Raw genomic sequence first — 20020 nt, 5'->3', positions numbered from 1 at the left:
GAAGAGCGCAAGAGAGTTCAAATGCTTTGCAAATTTTTATTCTATCCACGTGAAGAACACGGATAAAATCAACCGAGGGATAAAAGCTGAAAATATCGAGTTGTTACGTAACATTCTACCTTATATGAAAAATGATCGCTATAGAGTTTTTCAGTACTGAGGGCGGAAGGATTTTCAATTTATAGCATTGTAATCTAAACACGCAAAGCGATTGTGTTAGACACCTTTTAGCAGAGATTATAAATCCGATTGGTTCTTTAATACCAACAGCACCAGTGATGAGGAAGTCCTACAAATGTAGCTTGCTTTGAGTCCTTTTGTTCGTGCTCATGAAATGCTTCGAACATTGGACCTCGGCCCAATTCAAGAGCAGCTGCTTTGGCACTATGATTTCCCACGGGAATTTTATCTTCATACTCAAGTTGCTTGGACTTTGTTTATTGGTCACAGTTACTAAAGCGGCTGATCCGCCTATTAGCTCCAAGAGCGAGGTGAGTTATTAACCTTTATTTGTTATATTAAAATCTGCTAAGCAGGTAATACTTTTTTTAAAAATTAAAAAAGCACTTTCATTTGCATTCATGATTTCAAACTTCATATATGTAAACTCTATATAGCAAAAAAAAAAAAAAAAAAAAAAAAAAAAAAAAGATGTTGAAACTGCACAAAATTGCTACCACTTTAGCGTGTTATTTGTATGTTAATTCAACACCAAGGATATCGCATTCCATCATATATTTTACTACTGGCCATGAGTACCTGCCTTGGGTTTTACTATTTCGTATGAGCAGAGCTTTACACACTATATTTGTCATTTATACCTAGTGACTAATCACGTTCTATGCTTTCTGTAAATCGGTCACAATAATAGGCTTGTAAACCTGTGAATTGTCTGCCAACAGTTACTTGAAAAGCAGTGCTGCCATTTGTTTTTCTTATTTGTTTAACGTTTTAGCACATAAGAACAGATGATGACAGGAAATACAGCAGTGATTTGATATAGCGATGATGAAATAGAAAATTATTTTGAATTAACTTCTTTAACTCGAGAAAGCCCATGCTAATTTTACCCTTAAAAGGCCCAGGGGGTGCCTCTGTGGCTCCCTGCTGCATATACAAGCTACCTGAACTCACCGCGACCATTTGTATTTTCCGCCATTAATAGGAAAGGCTAGTCACTAATTTGCTATGAAATCATTTGTCAATGGTAATAAACAATGAACAGTATCAAATAATTAGAAAAGTTAATACTTCAATAGGAGCCTCTAAATCTGTCACAATAATAGGCTTGTAAACCTGTGAATTGTCTGCCAACAGTTACTTGAAAAGCAGTGCTGCCATTTGTTTTCCTTATTTGTTATACTAATGTTTTAGCACGTAAGAACAGATGATGGCAGGTAGTACAGCAGTGATTTGATATAGCGATGATGAAATAGAAAATTATTTTGAATTAACTTCTTTAACTCGAGAAAGCCCATGCTAATTTTACCCTTAAAAGGCCCAGGGGGTGCCTCTGTGGCTCCCTGCTGCATATACAAGCTACCTGAACTCACCGCGACCATTTGTATTTTCCGTCATTAATAGGAAAAGCTAGTCACTACTTTGCTATGAAATCGTTTGTCAATTGTAATAAACCATGAACAGTATCAAATAATTAGAAAAATTAATACTTCAATAGGAGCCTCTAAATCTGTCACAATAATAGGCTTGTAAACCTGTGAATTGTCTGCCAACAGTTACTTGAAAAGCAGTGCTGCCATTTGTTTTCCTTATTTGTTATACTAATGTTTTAGCACGTAAGAACAGATGATGGCAGGAAGTACAGCAGTGATTTGATATAGCGATGATGAAATAGAAAATTATTTTGAATTAACTTCTTTAACTCGAGAAAGCCCATGCTAATTTTACCCTTAAAAGGCCCAGGGGGTGCCTCTGTGGCTCCCTGCTGCATATACAAGCTACCTGAACTCACCGCGACCATTTGTATTTTCCGCCATTAATAGGAAAGGCTAGCCACTACTTTGCTATAAAATGATTTGTCAATGGTAATAAACAATGAACAGTATCAAATAATTAGAAAAATTAATACTTCAATAGGAGCCTCAGAGGCACCCCTTGGGCCGTTACGCTAGCATAAAAAAGTAATCATTTTTTCTGAGGTAAAGTAAAAAAATGCTTAGGAAACGCAATCAGAGAGTGTTCAAAGAGATAGGAGAAATCTAGAGCGTAGGACACGGGACGAAATACCCATTAAGAATAATGGCACTAAAAGTTGAGCACGGTGCCTCCGAAGCACCCATTGGGCTGTTTCGGCTTAAATCTTGCCATTAATGTTCCAACTGGGACTTCGAGGTGTTGCGAGGAGCCAGAGAACTGATATATTTCAACTCTTTTTTTGAAGATGGATATCTTTGAATAAATGGCATATTGTCATTTTGTAAGATTGCATTGTTGTCAGTGAATATCTACAAAATAGTATACACTTGCTCATCTAAAATGTCTAAATAATGTTTGTGAATAATTGAAACTAATAATACGACCAAGACATAGTGGAAGAGATCCGTTTCCATAAATATTAATAATAATATACTAATATGCAAAAGAATAAAAGTAACTTAGAAACTGTCATCAAGATCATTATGACTATCGGTAGAAACGTAATGTTAGTAAATTTTGATCACACATATATTCAGTGGCGTATTTAGGGGGGGGCTTCCGGGCTTAAGCCCCCCTTCCCGAAATCTTACTTACTATAGTAAAGTATATGAAATATCTTGCAGACTTTTCACATTTTCAGGCAAAGCCCCCCCCCGAAAGTTAGCAAAGCCCTCCCCGAAAGAAAATCGTAAATACGCCACTGCATTTATTAATGTCGAAGTACTTTTTGTTGTTGTTCTTAATAGAGTTAATATCAGTATGATAATAATAGTTGTAGTATAATAGTTATCGCACTTAGTTCTGATATTTGTGGTCCTGACTTTGACTTCAAGGCACAATTTTTGGTATTCACTCAACATTTTGAGACAAATTGAGAGATCATTTTTTTTAGAAAAATAAATGATTGTGAACCAGGTTTGGAGATAAAGAAATAAGGGCGGTGAAAGTCAGTATATTGATATCACCCACTAAAAAGCAGGCTGGCTGGCCATATACATTCACAGTAATATCGCAGGTAGTTCATTAATATTAACAGTTACTACCATTCTTAATAATAATGCGAATAAAATTGTACCTATCCTCAAATGCTTGGACACAAGCATCTCTCAAAGTTGCCTTTACTACCAAAATAAGTAATAGAGATTCGCCCTTCTACCCCAAATCTTATGGCTGCAATCTACACACTAAAACCCGCCCGTGGACATCACTGAATAACAATAATTATTGCACTAATATAATAATAATAATAATAATAATAATAATAATAATAATAATAATAATAATAATAATAATAATAATAATAATAATAATAATAATAATAATAATAATCTTTTCGGGGTCAGTAGTAGAACAGAATAGTTTTGTCTTGTAAATTTTCTATTTTCTTAATACTTTCGTTTTGTATGTGAGAAGAGTAACAGAAATTACGTTTCTTTGCACAAAGTAGTGACAATCATATGTGTCATATAGGACACATTGGAACTCTACCAATAAAAAGTTAAAAACAATGTTGTCGTAGTGGTCTACCCCCTTGCCTCCCCACTAAGTACGCCTTTGGTATTACACACTTATCATCTATGCAATACAAGAACAATATCCAATGCCTAAAACATGGTCATATGCTCATAAAACCAAAGTGGTGAAATTGGAAACATCAGATGTCTCTAGATTATGAATACTCATCTTTTATAACAGTTGGTTTCATAGTGTCTCATACGACACGTGATAAAATAAAAGGTCTCAATCCCCCCCCAAAAAAAAGACTGAAACAAGATAAATTCAACATGGATTACAAAAATAACACATTAAAGAAAGAAAAGTACAATACTTACGTAATCGTGTCATTTTCCTGTTTCTGCGATATTTTCTTCATTCCAGAAACACTACCTAGGAGACCTACGGAAATTGTCCTTCAATTGTCAAGCTTGTATCAAATGCAGCGCCTATTCTGACGAAAAGCAAAAGAAGAAAAATATGTTTATCGTATGTGCCATGTTGTTGCTCTATCGGGATAAATAATGCTAATTTTGTGTGTCATATACGACACCCGGCGCCCGAAGAGTTTATGTCTATATCTCACTTGTTTTTTTGTCTTGTTCCTTCTTCTAACTATGACATCGGACATCTAGCAACATGTACCAACCACTGTCCTAACAATTGTTGGTTTGTCCTTTTAATACTGGTGTGAAACAAGACTCCTACGTTTTGGAACTGATAATACATGACCTGAAAAAAAAAAGAACTTTCACTTTTTAATTGAATGGGATTTATAAACAATGGACATTTTTCCATACATCAAACTAGTTTCCGTTCCTTCTCACACATTTGTGTCTTGAAATCTATATCTCTCATGAAATCAACAAGATGAATTTATTGCTAAAATTAGATAAACAGTGCCAATATTTTGAGTCCAGAAAGCTGTAATCACCATCATCATCATCATCATCATCATCATCATCATCATCATCATAGGTGTTCTGCCCTTATTGCTCGGTTAGGTTCAGCAACTGAGAAGTTCGCATGTTCCATCGTTCTCCGGTATCCTCTTCGTCTTCACGTATGATCATTCTGTTTTTCTATCGTCCATTAATTGTAGTCTCCCTCTTCCCCTCCATATCTTTCCTGCTACCATACGCTCTAGCACGTCCCTCATGATACAATTAGTCCTTAGACAATCTAAGATAGTAAATAGCATGTTTTAAAAACTTGAGGAAGGGATTTGATGAATATGAGATGAAAATAAATGTTAGAAACACAAAAGCCATGATGATCATCACGAAGCGGACTGTGTCAAATATAAAAGTGAGGGGTGAGAAAGTAGAACAAGTGAATAATTTTTGATAACTGTGTAGTATTCGTAATAATGACATGAAGTGCGGACGTGAAATGAAAGCAAGGATAGAAATGGCGAAAGAAGCCTTTAGAATTAAGAAAAGTGTGTTTTGTGGACCTTGAGTAAAGAGTTGGGAAAATACTTAAGAAATGCTTCCTGTGGAATGTTGTAATGTATGGGAATGAAACATGGATATTAGGCAAAAGTGACGAAAAACGACTGAAATTTTACGAAATGTGGGTGTGGAGAAGAATGGAAAGAATTTGTTGGATCGAGCGGAAAAACGAATCAGAACGCGTTCGAAATGGAGAAAAGAACGATGTTAGACATTATTGAGAAGAGTAAGAGAAACTTTTGGAACAAAGCTTCATCTTAAATATGAAAAGATCTACGTTATGTTAAGGAAAAAACAGTATTTGGAAAGTCTGTTTTGTCATCATGTATATGGCAGTTAACAGACAGTTTAAAGTCGTGCCGAAGGAACCTGTTCTCGAATTTCAAATTATAACAAAGTTTTCTAAAGTACACATTTTTAATTTAAAATTCAGTACTTGCAGTCTAAATATCAGTACCTTGGAAGAACCAACAGCATCATAATCTCCAGTGGATGTTTCCTTTTTCCTAACTGGTATTATTATATAAACGTGAGCAAAGTCCAGCGGAAATCTTTCGTACTTCTAGTTAAACGGTTCATTTTAGTAATCAATGATGCAATGCTGAAACAAACTAAACAATCAACTTCTTGGTACAACTATATTATAAACATGGAAGTTTATCAAAAGGTAATCAAATATCGAAATAAAAAAGTTTAATAAGTAAATGATATACAATGAAATAATTTACAAATTAATCTATTAAAATGGTATAATAGCAACAAAAGTGCTTTTTTGGTGTGAGAATAAGATTAACTTCATAAAACTTTATTCATCAATTTATTTTCTAGGAGCAAAAGGACCTCTACTCCCAAACAATAGAGGGTTACACCCTCTCTTTGCCAAACAAAAGCGTTTTTCTTTGCTAGCCGAGGCTAGCTACCCGCTCGAGGGTTGCGCCCTCCATGAGGAAAGAGAAGTTTGTTAATTGAGAGGAAAAGGAGTGGGAGAGGTTCTAAGGGATGTTTCATTATTTTCTTTAAAAACTTTATTCCTAATACTATGGTATACTGGAGGTGGATATTGCTATCTTTGTAATAGCAATCATAAGAATAGAAGAAGGTTCATTATTGTACACTGAATTCTGTTTTAGTATATTGTAAGACTGGATATCATTTTCTTTAACGAAAGCTTTTCTTGTGCTAGCACATAGGCTAGCTTCCCAAAGGGTTACGCCCTTATATGGAAAGTGGTGTAATAGGAATATGTGACATTTGGTGTAGGCGGTTGGTCTATGATTATTTATCTTTATTATTATTATTATTATTGCACAAACAAACAAACAAAATATACATATATAAGAGATAAAGAACACCATGGTTATATGTATGTATAGAGCAGACATTATAACATTGTGCTATAACCATAAGGTTGGGTAAACGATATAAGAGGATACAAATTTATTTACAGTAATTGATTATCTTGATTAACGAAGGACATTAAATCATTTAAGCTATAATGATAAATGAAGGGAAAATAAATTGAAGGGGAATTGCACTGGACATCACAACACTTAGGATATGTTACAAGGACAAATTAGCTTATCTTCCGGTCCTGGGGTATCTCAGAACCATGATGTAGACAGTGGGTACCCTGTTAGAACACATGGACTACCGTGCATCGTAAGATGAAAATATGAACGTTGAAGAGAAGTCTGATTTGTAAGCAGCAATAGCATGAATGTCGGGATGATCTGGGGGTAAAGAGTAATGATATAAGGAAAATAGAAGAGAGTGGAGTGTGATGAAGGGGAGAAGAAAGAGTAGTTTCTGTCGAAGTTCATGGTATCTAAAAGAAGGGCGTGGCGTTCCTCGAACCGTTTACTGATATACTTGCTTCTGAGTGCTTCGAGGTGGTATAGGATGTGTGGGAAAGGCAGAAGGGCATAGAGTTCGTTTGTAGGGCTGCGCAGTTTGATGCGAAATGCGATTCGTAATGCGTTTCGTTCAAGGATTTTTAGCTTTTCATAATAAAAGAGAGATGCGTTGATCCAAGCCACAAACCCGTAAGTTAATACTGGCCACAGAAAAACTTTATAGGTATCTAGGACAATCGATGATTTGAGTTCCCAAGTTGTGTCAGTTAATCGCCCTAAAATATTCAGCCTATTATAGCAACTGTCTGGTAGCAATTGCAAATGTGTTTAAATGAGGGCGCCAGATGAGGTGTTTGTCGATGGTAAGGCCAAGATATTTTACAGAATTGGACGCTTTTAAGCGTGTGTGAACTGTTAAGCTCATGTGATCTGGATTTTTCTGAAGTTTACTGTGTTTCTTGGGCGGAAGAATGAATAATATTTGTGTTTTGTCAGGATTGACCTGTAACCGCCATTTATTGCACCAGCTATCGAAGGAATTTATGGCAGATTGCAGTGACTGATTAATTTGTTGGACTGTTGTTCCCAGTGCAAGGAAATCGGTATTGTCGGCATATTGAAAAAGGTGTACGCTATCTGGTAGTGGTGGTAAGTCTGCGACATATAGTAGATAAAGCTTGGAAGAGAGAGCTGAACCTTGTGGAACACCAGAATGTAGAAATATGGGATGATATAGCGAGTTAAGGCAAGAAGAAATTTAAAGTTTAACATTTTTGCAACAAGTCCTTTATGCCTTACTTCATCGAAGGATTTCTCAAGGTCAAACAGTACTAAACAGGATGGTTTGAAAGTATTGTAAAGATCTGTTATGATAATGAGCAATCTTAAGAGTTATTCATTAATACAATAGAACAGTGTTCCTCAAAGTGTGGGTCGCGGGCCGTTTCTTTGGTAGGTCGCGAGAAGTTTTTCCTTTTAATTGTGAAAATTTTATTTTGATCCAGAAAGTTATGTTGTAAAGTAAGTACTATTCAGAAAGTGAAAACTGAAAGCGTTTGTTAATGAGGTGAACAGTAAGTGGTTATTCAGAGCCCTGTCCTGTTGTACAGCCAGTAGAGATGCTGGGTTAGGATGGAAAGAGAATGGGTGAGTCAAAATCTGTCACGGGGTAGGACATTGCGTTGAGAATAATGTGAGCTCTGTGTTATCTTTATATGTAAAAATTAGAATTATGGCTTACAAAATTGAAATACCATCATTACGTAGAATGGCAATGTGAATTTGGATAAAAGTAGGTGGGCCACAAAGTACTTGTCAATATCTAATGTGGTTCGCGGTAACAAGTTTGAGAACCACTGCAATAGAACAAAAACGCTTGAGCCTCAACCTATAACTTTAGATTTCAAACATTTTATTTACGGTTATTTTTGTTTCCCGTTTAACAAAGACAAATTGTTTTATATTATGCGTACCTTAAATAAGTTATTTAACCCTTTCACAGAGGAAGTCGACTTTTGTCGACAGAAACAAAATTTCCTTAACATGCGAATGTCGACTATAGTCGACGTGTTAAAATTTGTTTGTCCGTATCTTGGCTTTGTCGAGAGTAGTCGCCAAAGTTGTACCGTTCATTTTTTTTTGTGTTCTATTGTTTTCGATAAACAATAGAAATCACACAGAAAACCTTTGGCGACTACAATCGACAAAACCAAGATACAGACAAATTTTAACACGTCGACTATAATCGACATTCGCAGGTTAGGGACGATAGCAAACTTTATGTAGATTGTCATGTTCTAATTTTTGAATATTAAAAAAAAAAACATGGTCATTATTTCTTTATTACAGTTTTACGGGTACAGTGGAAGTGTTGAAAATAGAAAGAAACTAAAGCATCATATCCTACGCATTATACATTCCAACACCACCTAATTGTATATGTGGTTGCATACCTGTAAGGCGTTTGCTTCATGGCCAAATAATAATAAAAAGCGAAGGATTTAGATGGGTATTTGCCAGGATGTGAGTGGGAAAATTTACTACCGGAGCTAAACTCTTTTGATTTGAAACTGTTGGTTAACTGTTTGTCTCTGTTTAAACTTTTAAATTTTGTAGAAACGCCATAGCAAATATTTAGCCTACGCTACTGTGATGTCATTCTTATTCGTCATATATTTTCTTGAATTAGCACTAATAATTTCTCTTGTGTCATGTGCTTTTCAGGACTGACAGTCAGCGTGAATGATCTTGGAATAACGCATATACACAACTAATCAAAATGTCCCTGGAATATCAAATTCTCCTGCAAAGCAGCAGAAATGTTCGTATGTATCACTGTGCATTATATACCAATCATGTTTCAGCAAAGGAATTCCAAAACGATACAAAATCCCAAACCGATGTCTTTGGAGAAACTCCAATCAAATGCTAGGGGCCGCGGTGGCTCAGTGGTAGAGCGTTCACCTCTGGTGCTTGGAGTCCCGGGTTCAAACCCTGCTCCCGCCAAGTGAACTTTGTGGTGGACAAACACCGTGTGCGTGGGTTTTCTCGGGGTTCTCCCGTTTCCTCTCACTTTCTTCATTTCATTCATTTCCCATCATCACCGTCTCCTTTAGCCTAACCGGCATAACCGTGGGACGTAAAACTCACAAATTTCATTTCATTTTCTTTTCAAATCGAATGCTGAAAGAAGACTTGTGATCGTCTATAAGAGTTACTGAAGAAAACTGCACACCCTTATAGTATCACGCAATCTTTTGTAACTACATCAGAACAAAATGTGTCCATCGCTGACAAGGTTGCAGCTCCAGAGAAATATCATCGACTGTTGCGACTAGAACATCAATGTGTTGGAAAACTGTTGCGAAAAACATGTATTTTTACCAAAAACTAACAAAAAAGAAAAATATCGTCTGTGCAGTGTATGAGAAGAAACTATGGCTCAAAGTCTATTATACCATTATGCTTGTCGTCGGGAGTACTTCAATCAGAAGGAAATCTTTCTTTCGTCTGGCAAAAATTTTTACATTCTAATGAATGCATTCAATACGCTTCTGAAGGAGATACACGAACAACTTAAAACTACAGCCTTTGAATTAGCTTTCTTATCTCCCCAACCGAAAGATTTGGTATCTGCTTCTGCAGATAAAGAGGAGTCAATGAACATTCGAGGTGATAACAAAGTCACAAAGAAGCTATTAGTTCATCATTATGGCGAACAAGTCTTGTTCTCCCATCCGCAGAACAAATCCAAGTTATCTCTTGCCCTCAGACTTGATATTACTATAAGCAATGCATTGGAATGTCTACGGCAAATGTCAGAAAGAAGTGTTATAAAGGAAGTAGTCCAAAAATTTCGGGAAGAGATAAATCAGGAAAAGAACGTGATCGACAGCGCTCAGTTGAAGACTAACTTGCAACATGCCTTACCACACTCATGAAATGTTTTTCTCAGAGACCTGTCACGCACTTCAAGTAACATCTGAAAGCACGTGCTAAAGAAGGTGAATTCTATATATTTTGATGTATAATATCTAGTGAAAAATGATGCCCAGACACCAAAACACGTGTTACTCGCCCAACGTGTGCACTATTATACACGGTCAAAGCATGAGCCATTGCATCAGTTACACATTGGCAGAACGACTGAAAATGCAGATGGCAAAATCCATCTTTATAGCAAATTAGTTTGGCATGTCCATTTACCTGAAAACATTTCCTGCGGTTCATTTGTTCACGGAGCTATATATTTATGAATGCAATTGAGGAACTGATAGGTTGAACTTCTTCAAATGACATGTTCACAGAACAAACTAACAACACAAAAATTAGGTATATATTTGATGGAATGGCGCGCACTCAGAGTTCTTCCCGAGTTCCGCAGTTTTCAACATTCAAACAATTTGCAGATTTTCTTCCTCAAATTTTGATGAATTCATTCAAGAATCAGAATGTTTAAGGTGTAGATGTTGTTTTAGATCGCTACGATCCAGTATTTCCAAAAATCGTTGAAACAGAAAAAAGAAGCAAAAGAATAGAACCTCTTCAAGATGCCATACAGAATTCAGCAACATATTTTCCCACGCATTCGGGGAGGATTCTAGCAAGTACATTAAACAAGCAGCGTCTTATTGAATTCCTAACTGATTATTAGCTTCCTAATATCAAAGTGAAAGATAATATGGTACTCGTTATTGGTCGCACAGGCAATGCAAACCTTGACTACATTGAAGCTACTCGACAAAGTACACAACACGAGAAACTACTAGGCAGCAATCAGGTGGAAGTTGATACCAGGATTTTTCTTTATTCATTACAGGCAGTTATATCAGCTCAAATCTCGAAATCAGCATTCGTTGTTCAAAGTCCAGACACCAACGTAATGATTATTGCACTACATATCTGGAAATACTTAAAACAAGCGGGGTGTTTGGATGAAGACTGGCGCAGGAAAATAACACGATTACTCAGGCTACATTCATTAGCTGATACTCTGGAAAACGACATATGTGACATTCTTCCAGCAATTTACGCTTTCACAGAGTGTGATACCACTAGTAAGGTGGACACAAGGAAGGCAGTTCTGAAGTCAGCACGTCAAAGTGAATTTAAAAAAATCCATGAAGATTCGGTGCAAGTCGGCTACACCTGATGAAAATGAGATCTATTATCTAGAGAACACTTACCTGAAGCTACGGAAGAAAAATGAAACCAGCACGTATGAGTGTCGATTCAAAAAATTTATTCACAAACAATCAGTTGCGAGTGTCCTATCATCTATGTCTGCTACATCGCATTGCTTGCGACTCTACATTACGGGCAGGGATGTAGCCAGCAGGTTTAAGTAGGAGGGGCCCGTCGTTTTCGAAGGGGGGGCAGCTTCAATGTACAAAACCAAAAAAATGTGTTGCAGCTAGAGTTTTTGAGGCCTGAAAAACCGGAAAATTTTGGTTTCCTTCCGAAAAACTAAAAACACTGTTTTTAGCTTATTATTATTATTATTATTATTATTATTATTATTATTATTATTATTATTATTGGTAGTAGTATATTTTTATTTTTATTTTATTTTATTTGCTTCTTCCCCAGAAATTATATTCCAGGTAGATTTTATTGTTTAACCAAGAACTACTGCCCCGGACCAATCATTATACCTTTGCGCATAACTTTTCAATTTAAGCCCTTGAATACATAAACTATCTATAAAGGTAACCAAGAAAGTTATATCGCTTTTTCACCCACCACCTTCGAATATCGATGTCAACTGGGACTAAGACTACCTGGAAGATCAAAAATAGTCCTCATCAGCATCGACGACCTTCTGCCAAAGTTCTGGGAGGCCATGGATTTCATTGCGGTAGAACTTAGTGGCCTGTGAAGCTAAGAAGGTATCAAGTGCAGTTTACAACACTACTTCGGATTTGAACTGACGTCCTCTAAGGTGATTGTGCAAGGAAAAGGATGAAACAGTGATAATCGTACGGTGCAATGTCCAGGGAGTATGGCAGATCCAATAGTGTTTGCCGTCCAAGGCGTAGAATGGTGTTCCGGGTCATCCTTGCCACTTGGGGCTTAGTGTTGTCCTGTAACAGGAGTACCTCTTTACGATTCAGAAGTCCAGGCTCCAGAGTTTTGAGTTTTTCTTGAACATAGCTCAACTGCTGACAGTACATAGTTGCATTAATGATCTGACCACCTGATAGCAGTTCCAAATGCACGTTGCAGCTAGAAGTCCAACAAACACACAAAAGGACTTTCTTCTGGTGCAGTGATGCTTTTGGCTGTTTTGGAAAAGGTTCATGGATACTAACCCATGATGACTTCACCGTGGAGTTTCGTGCAGGACCCACCTCTCATCACATGTCAACACCTTGTCCAGGATTGGATCCTTCCTCAGACGAGACAGCAAAGAAATACAGGTGTCTGCTCGCGTAGCCTTCTGGCCCGGAGTCAAACCATGTGGGACTCATCGACGCAACTTGTAGTCCTTCCTAAGTTGATTGAGAAGCTGTCGAATGTTTTCTCCACTCACACGAATTTTAACCCCACTTCCTCACATGTATGGCCGCTCTTCGCCTCAATTCCTACCTGAAGGTCTTCATTTGGTACATGTGTTGGTCTTCCGCACGTGAAGCGTCTTCGAGTGTTTCGTCACCGTTCTTAAACTTGTGAAACTACCACTGCACTATCCACGTAGTCACGACACCCTCACCAAAGGTCTGGTATATCTTCCGCCCTACAGCAGCGGCGTTTGACCCTAGATTGAACTCGTACAGCATACACGACCTTATGACGTTCTGTGGATGTCCCATGTTCACTGTCCTTACACAAGTTCACGGTGTAACTGAATTGCCACAACCAGTTAATATATTGGATATACCCACATCAACAACTGACCTTCGTCTTATCTTCATTCGGATTCAGCTCACGGTGTGAGGGCCAATTGAACACAGAGCTCCACAAAAAGCGACAGAATATTCTTTGTTACCTTTATACATAAGACTGATTTTCTTCGAAATTGCACTTAATTTCTTTAAGATTTCCTGACAAAAATATTTATTTATTATTCGTTACTAAAAAACAATTATTTTATTAACAGCTATATCCTGTTTTACACCAAGTAGCATTAACAAGAGCGAATGAAACACAAACTGAAAAACTGAATAAAAACGTTATTTGTCACCAAATTTTCCATCTGATAAAACGTTTTTTTAAACACTACTTAAATATAAAAAATACCATGTACTTACTAATTAGTTTAATACCATTGTTTAATGATAGTATTTATAGTACCTTGTTAAAATGTTTGATTTCAAACTGCCAAATATAAATCGCAATAAATTATGTAATTTTCTGTCATAAAGTATACCATATAACTTTCCGAATGGTGTGAGGAAAGATACCATACTATTTTTCGATATTACTTTACGGTAAATTATTAATTATATGTAAACTTTAAAGCTCGTCATTTGGGAGGGGGCTGGTCCCGTTGGGTCCCCTGTGGTTACACCCCTGATTACGGGTCATATTTCAATCACATCAGTGGATACGATGGACGGAAACTTCCTCCCCCCCCCGACGGCAGATCCTATAAAATACGATTATATCACAAAGTAATATAGTGAAGTCTCTGGTTATTTCCTATACGCCATACCCAACAAATCTAATAGAGCCATGCAAATGTTTATTTTGTATTAAAGCATCATGCGCTTGCAAAATAAATCAGACCAGTTGTTGTCAGTATTGCCCTTGTAGCACAAAACGCAAAAATTTATTCAACGGTAGATAAGGCATTGAATAGATAACACCGAAAAAATATACGTTTTAGTCTATTACCTGACGCATTATAGGGTATATTCCTTACTCTTCACATTTACGTTTAACTTTATTACATGTATTTATTAAATAAAATATTTCCAAAAATTAATATAGTTTAAAGATTTTATTAGTTATTTTAACTACGTTTTGGTATTTTTCATTACCAATTTCTCATTACAGAGATCGCGGTATGCCTAACTTAAATTACTATATAACACAACAATTTCATCAAATATATTCTCACAATAACAAAACTACAGTATTAACAAAAAAGTGTTCAGGTCGGGAGAGGCAATAAAAAAAATAAGAACAACGTTCCCCACATATTTCAAGGTAGGCGTATATTGTGGAAACTGGGCAGTTTACTCAAGTCTTAATTAAATTTAAACTTTAAACACAGATAAAATGTTAACTAATCAACGAATCATCCTAAACTTATAAATAAGGTATCCTTTTAATGCATAGGCTCTTCTGATTAATTTCGCCAAGAATGACCCCATTATCCTTAGCCGTTTCTAGTCTACAGCGCAAATTGTAAATTCTGCCAGTCCGAGCGGCGGCCATCTTGAATATCAAGCTGACATATTAGATTCTATCTGAACCAAACTGTAACTCATATCACATGTTAATACTGACCACATGAGGATCACAAAACAAAAGAGTAAAAATTTTCCCACTCACACCCTGGCTGGTCCTGCACTAATAACTATTTCTCCACTCTAAGTTGAATCTTCATTGTTTGGATTGTGTTGCCCAATGAACACCATGTTACTGATTTTATAATTAATTGTGTGTGCAATGTATTTACTTATTACATACTGCATGCAAAAAGAAAACACTGATCATACATGAGTTAAAATCTCCAACCGGAAGTAGGCTCAAATCTTGCAAACAGTGCGAGATATTGAAAAAGTAATAGAAACAATCTCTCCTTTATGATATATGCTTACGATTATTTTCACGATTTTTTCACTTGTGACTGTAAAGGGATATGTACAGATTTTGTGAGGAAAGACAAAGAGAATCATACTGACATGAGAATGATGCGCTTTGTAGAGAACGCAGGTCCAGTTAGTAGAATTTTAAAAAATATAAATACAAAGTATAAAATCCTACATTAATGTGCTTACATTTATGTATAACAAATATATGTAATAACTAACAAATTGGATATTATACATTTAAAAAACTCACACAGTAACAAATAAATACCAAAGTTAATCAATAGAATTGGATGAAAATAACGTAGAGGATGATCATATAATCGCCTTACCCGGAACGAGTATTCCTCACATATTCGGGAGAGTGTCTTTGTGTCAACCCTGTATACAACTAAATGAACAATTAGCACTACAATAGACTTGATGTCGTTTACAAACAGCTACTTCTCTCGAAGTTAAACTCATCTATTCTACATTAACCTAATATAGTAAATGTAAACCTAATCAGCTCTAGATTAGGTACTTACTCATCGACAATACTTACCTGTACCATCTTCAGCTGGAACTATCCAAGAATATGATACCTAAAAGGAAGAAAAACGAATTAAATAAAGAGCCAATAAATTACGTAATTTATATTTTGATTCCCGTATGAATTCACGTATATATATTTCTCTATTTACTAATAATACCCATTAACCTTTCATTTCAGTAAATCTTCATTCATTTTGTTATAGTTTTAAATTTTGATTCTAAAGTATATTTTGTACTTAACTGATTCCGAAGAAACTACACATTTGTTTATCAGTGCCACCTTGCCACTGTTTCGCTGAGATGCGAATTAGAAAGCGTTATCCGTGTGAATTTACTAGTATACAGAACGCAAGTACTGTATGGCGGTCATAGGCTTGTTCTGTGTCAACCTGTGTGTTTTATGTTGCTTAATACTGCTTCACTGGGGTGTAAAGAACTAGCATCAAATATAATACGCACAAAGCTCCCATTCATCATAGCTACTGCAAGTAGATGGATACGGACTTGATACGTTGCTCCAGAGCATGTCACCATGGTGATAAGAAGGGGATGGGTGCACATTTTATGAATAAGTCATCTCTTACCTTTACTTAAATTACTTGTATCGATTTTCTTAGTAGTTTGATGTAATATCCTTCAAGGGATATCATCATCCTCATAGCTATTCTGCCTTATTGGCAGTCACTTGCCGCAGCTGAGAAGCTTCCATGTTTCACGGTCTTCCGCTAATCTCTTCGTATTCACGTACGATTTCTCTGTTTTTATATCGTCCATTTACTGTAGCCTATTTTGCTCTCTCCCTCTCTTTCCTGCCACTATACCCTCTAGCACTTCTCTCATGATACAATTTCTTTTTAAGAGAAGTCCCAACCAGTTTCTCTTCGTCTTCTCAATAATATATCTAAAATTTATATTTCGTCTCCCACTACTTCTTACATCCTCTCATTCGTTTTCAGCTCGACCCTAATTCTTTCCATTCCACTCCACACCCACATTTCGAAGGCATCTAGTCGTTGTTCATCCTTTTACGTAATGTTCATATTTCCGCCCCATACAGTACAACACTCCATACGAAACATTTTATAAGCCTTTTTTCCCAATTCTTTATTCAAGATTCCACAAAACAGACTTTTCTACCTCCTAAAGGCTTCTTTCGCCATTCCTATCCTTGCTCTTAATTCACGTTCTCACCCCTTGTTATTGCTAAAAATACTATCGAGATATCGAAAACTATTCACTTGTTCTATTTTCTCTCCTCCCACTTTTATATTTGACACAGAAATACTTAGTAAAGAAAATTATCACGTAATTTTGAGGAAATGTGCTTAGGTACTGATTATTTATAATACATGTCTTTCGAATACGAATAGCAGTTATGATTAAGTATCACTAAAGTATTAAAAGATTTTTGTGTCATTTGTACAAGTTAGAAGGAAAGAAACTGATTAGTGAATTATAAATAAACTTATCCGATAGTTCGAACGGGTACTGTTTGAATGGAAAAGTATGGATGAACCAAAAAGTGCTTCCCATTAACTATAATATAATCTAGCATTCTTAATATTTCCATTTCTAAACCTTTGTACAGTGCTAACGCATAGCGAGTAGAATGAATTTTTGCTTATTTATTTATTTATTTATTTCAGTGCGGTGACTACAATTTTATTATCTACTATGTAAAAGACTGCGACTGTAAGTGTGATCCCATCTGGACTGTTGGTAATTTTACCGTCAAAGCAGTGGAATGCTCTTTAGTGCCCACAGGATACCCTTATATTAAGAAACCTTTGGATGAATTTGATGTAAGTTAATTGTTTATCGTAACTGTTTCTTACATTAAGAAATTTTTTTATTTATTTACAGATTTATTGTTACACACGACATAAACACATTAATTTATTATATCAATAATGTCTATGGTCCTCTGTCAACTTTAATGACTGCCCTTAATGTCATATCAATAAAACACCTGATTTGAGTGGAAGAAATCAGTGGTCCAAGTTTGGGACCAATATAGGTACCTAATTTCTGGGCTATTACAGTTAATACTGACTTTATATACGGAAGTTGGAACCTTGATAGTACTAATACTTCTTTACAGACGCTGCACAATGGAATAACATAATGTACCTCGTACAATATGTTAATCACGTACAATTATTTTTGATATGAATATTTCGGTTTAGAAATTTTTAAAGTTTCAGTTATAGTTGAGGTTATTGTAGGTAATTATATCTTATCTATAAACTCCTTTTCCTTGTACTTTATATCTAAGCAAACAATGGAAATAAATTATTGTATCATTTGCATTAAATGTTTGACCAGCCAGTGAACTTACAGCTTCCAATTTTATATATCCACATTTGTCGATTGGTTTTTGAGGATCAGTAAACTCTTTTCGAACTGAAAATGAAACTCTGTATCATTATTAGGAGCATTCAAATTATTAAATATTCGTTTGTTTGTTTTAAAGCTTTGCAATTCAAAGATGTAAATATTCTCAACTCTCTAAATTTGGTAAGAAAAACCTTTCCTTTTCAAAGTCCAGTTGTTATTTCGCACCAAATATAATTATATCATCTTCAACAGTTTTTTTTTTTTAAATTTCAATTTCATCAATCTTATTTCTCCTTACAAGAAACAACAAAGTACAAAAACGTTTATAAATTAGATTATGTTTAAATTCTGGAACAGTTTTAAATGTAGATGTAACTCCCGTTTCTCTGTGTTCGTACTCATCACTTTTAAGACATTTATTAACATACATATGAACTATACTACAGTAGACATTCATTGTGTCAAAGGGGTGATTTTTTGATAATTTACTTCTAATCTATGATTCGTTCTTACTAAATATTTAACCATGCTCAAAACCGTGAACAATGCCTATGCTTCCTATCGTTTCTTTCTGTTTTTACTCTGTTCCTCAAATACTCTTCTGAAAGTTTAATACACTCTATGTGATCAAAAGTATCCGGACACCTGGCTGAAAATGACTTACAAGTTCGTGGCGCCCTCCATCGGTACTGCTGGAATTCAATATAGTGTTGGCCCAACCTTAGCCTTGATGACAGCTTCCACTCTCACAGGCATACTTTCAATCAGGTGCTGGAAGGTTTCTTGGGGAATGGAAGCCCATTCTTCACGGACGGCTGAACTGAGGAGAGGTATCGATGTAGGTCGGTGAGACCTGGCACGAAGTCGGTGCTCCAAAATATCCCAAAGGTGTTCTATAGGATTCAAGTTGGGATTCTATGCAGACCAGTCCATTACAGGGATGTTATGGTCGTGTAACCACTCCGCCACAGGCCGTGCAGTATAAACAGGTGCTCGATCGTGTTGAAAGGTGCAATCGCCATTCCCGAATTGCTCTTCGACACTGAGAAGCAAGAAGGTGCTTAAAACATCAATGTAGGCCTGTGCTGTGAGAGTATTACACAAAGGAACAAGGGGTGCAAGCCCCCTTCAAGAAAATCACGACCACACCATAACACCACCACCTCCGAATTCTACTGTTAGCACTACACACGTTGACAGATGACGTTCACCGGGCATTCGCCATACCCACACCTTGCCATCGGATCGCCACATTGTGTACCGTGATTCGACAGTCCACACAACGTTTTTCCACTGGTCAATCGCACAATGTTTACGCTGCATAAACCAAGCGAGGCGTCGTTTGGCATTTACATGCGTGATGTGTGGCTTATGAGCAGGCGCTCGACCATGAAATCCAAGTTTTCTCATCTCACGCCCAACTGTCATAGTACTTGGAGTGGATCCTGATGCAGTTTGGAATTCCTGTGCAATGTTGTGGATAGATGTCTGCCTATTACACTTTACGACTCTCTTGAACTGTCAGCGAAAAAACGAGATCGTCCTGTACGCTTTTGTGCTGTACTTGTCACTTCACGTTTCCATTTCACTATCACATCAGACACAGTGGACCTATGGATGTTTAGGAGTGTGGGAATCTCATGTACAGACTCCTGACATAAGTGAAACCGAATCACCTTCGACGTTTGATTCCGTGAGTTTCGCGGAGCGCCCCATTCTGCTTTGTCACGATGTCTAATGACTACTGAGGTCGTTGATAATGAGTACCTTGCAGTAGGTGGCAACACAATGCACCTAAAATGAAAAACGTAGGTTTTTGGAGGTGTCCGGATACTTTTGATCATATAGTGTATATATCGATTGATATTCCAAATATATATCAATTAAATTATATAACTATTCAGTAACAACAATTTCTGTATCACCATACTTA

The 20020-nt window shown here is 36.4% G+C and overlaps 1 protein-coding gene across 1 annotated transcript in view; it reads left to right on the top strand.

The window, feature by feature from the left end:
- Nucleotides 1-335: 335 nt before the first annotated feature.
- LOC145670550 (uncharacterized) overlaps nt 336-20020 on the top strand; it is a 40627-nt gene continuing 20942 nt past the window's right edge. Inside the window, exons 1-2 of the mRNA XM_081739356.1 lie at nt 336-491; nt 17397-17552. Of these exons, the coding sequence (XP_081595482.1) occupies nt 387-491; nt 17397-17552 (261 nt within the window). The 5' untranslated portion in view covers nt 336-386. The remainder of the gene's footprint in view (nt 492-17396; nt 17553-20020) is intronic.

The sequence above is a fragment of the Thermobia domestica genome, chromosome 14 (genome assembly GCF_964235325.1).
Source record: "Thermobia domestica chromosome 14, izTheDome1.hap1.1, whole genome shotgun sequence".
In the NCBI taxonomy this organism is placed as follows: Eukaryota; Metazoa; Arthropoda; class Insecta; order Zygentoma; family Lepismatidae; genus Thermobia; species Thermobia domestica.
This window is presented reverse-complemented; position numbering and strand designations above follow the sequence as displayed.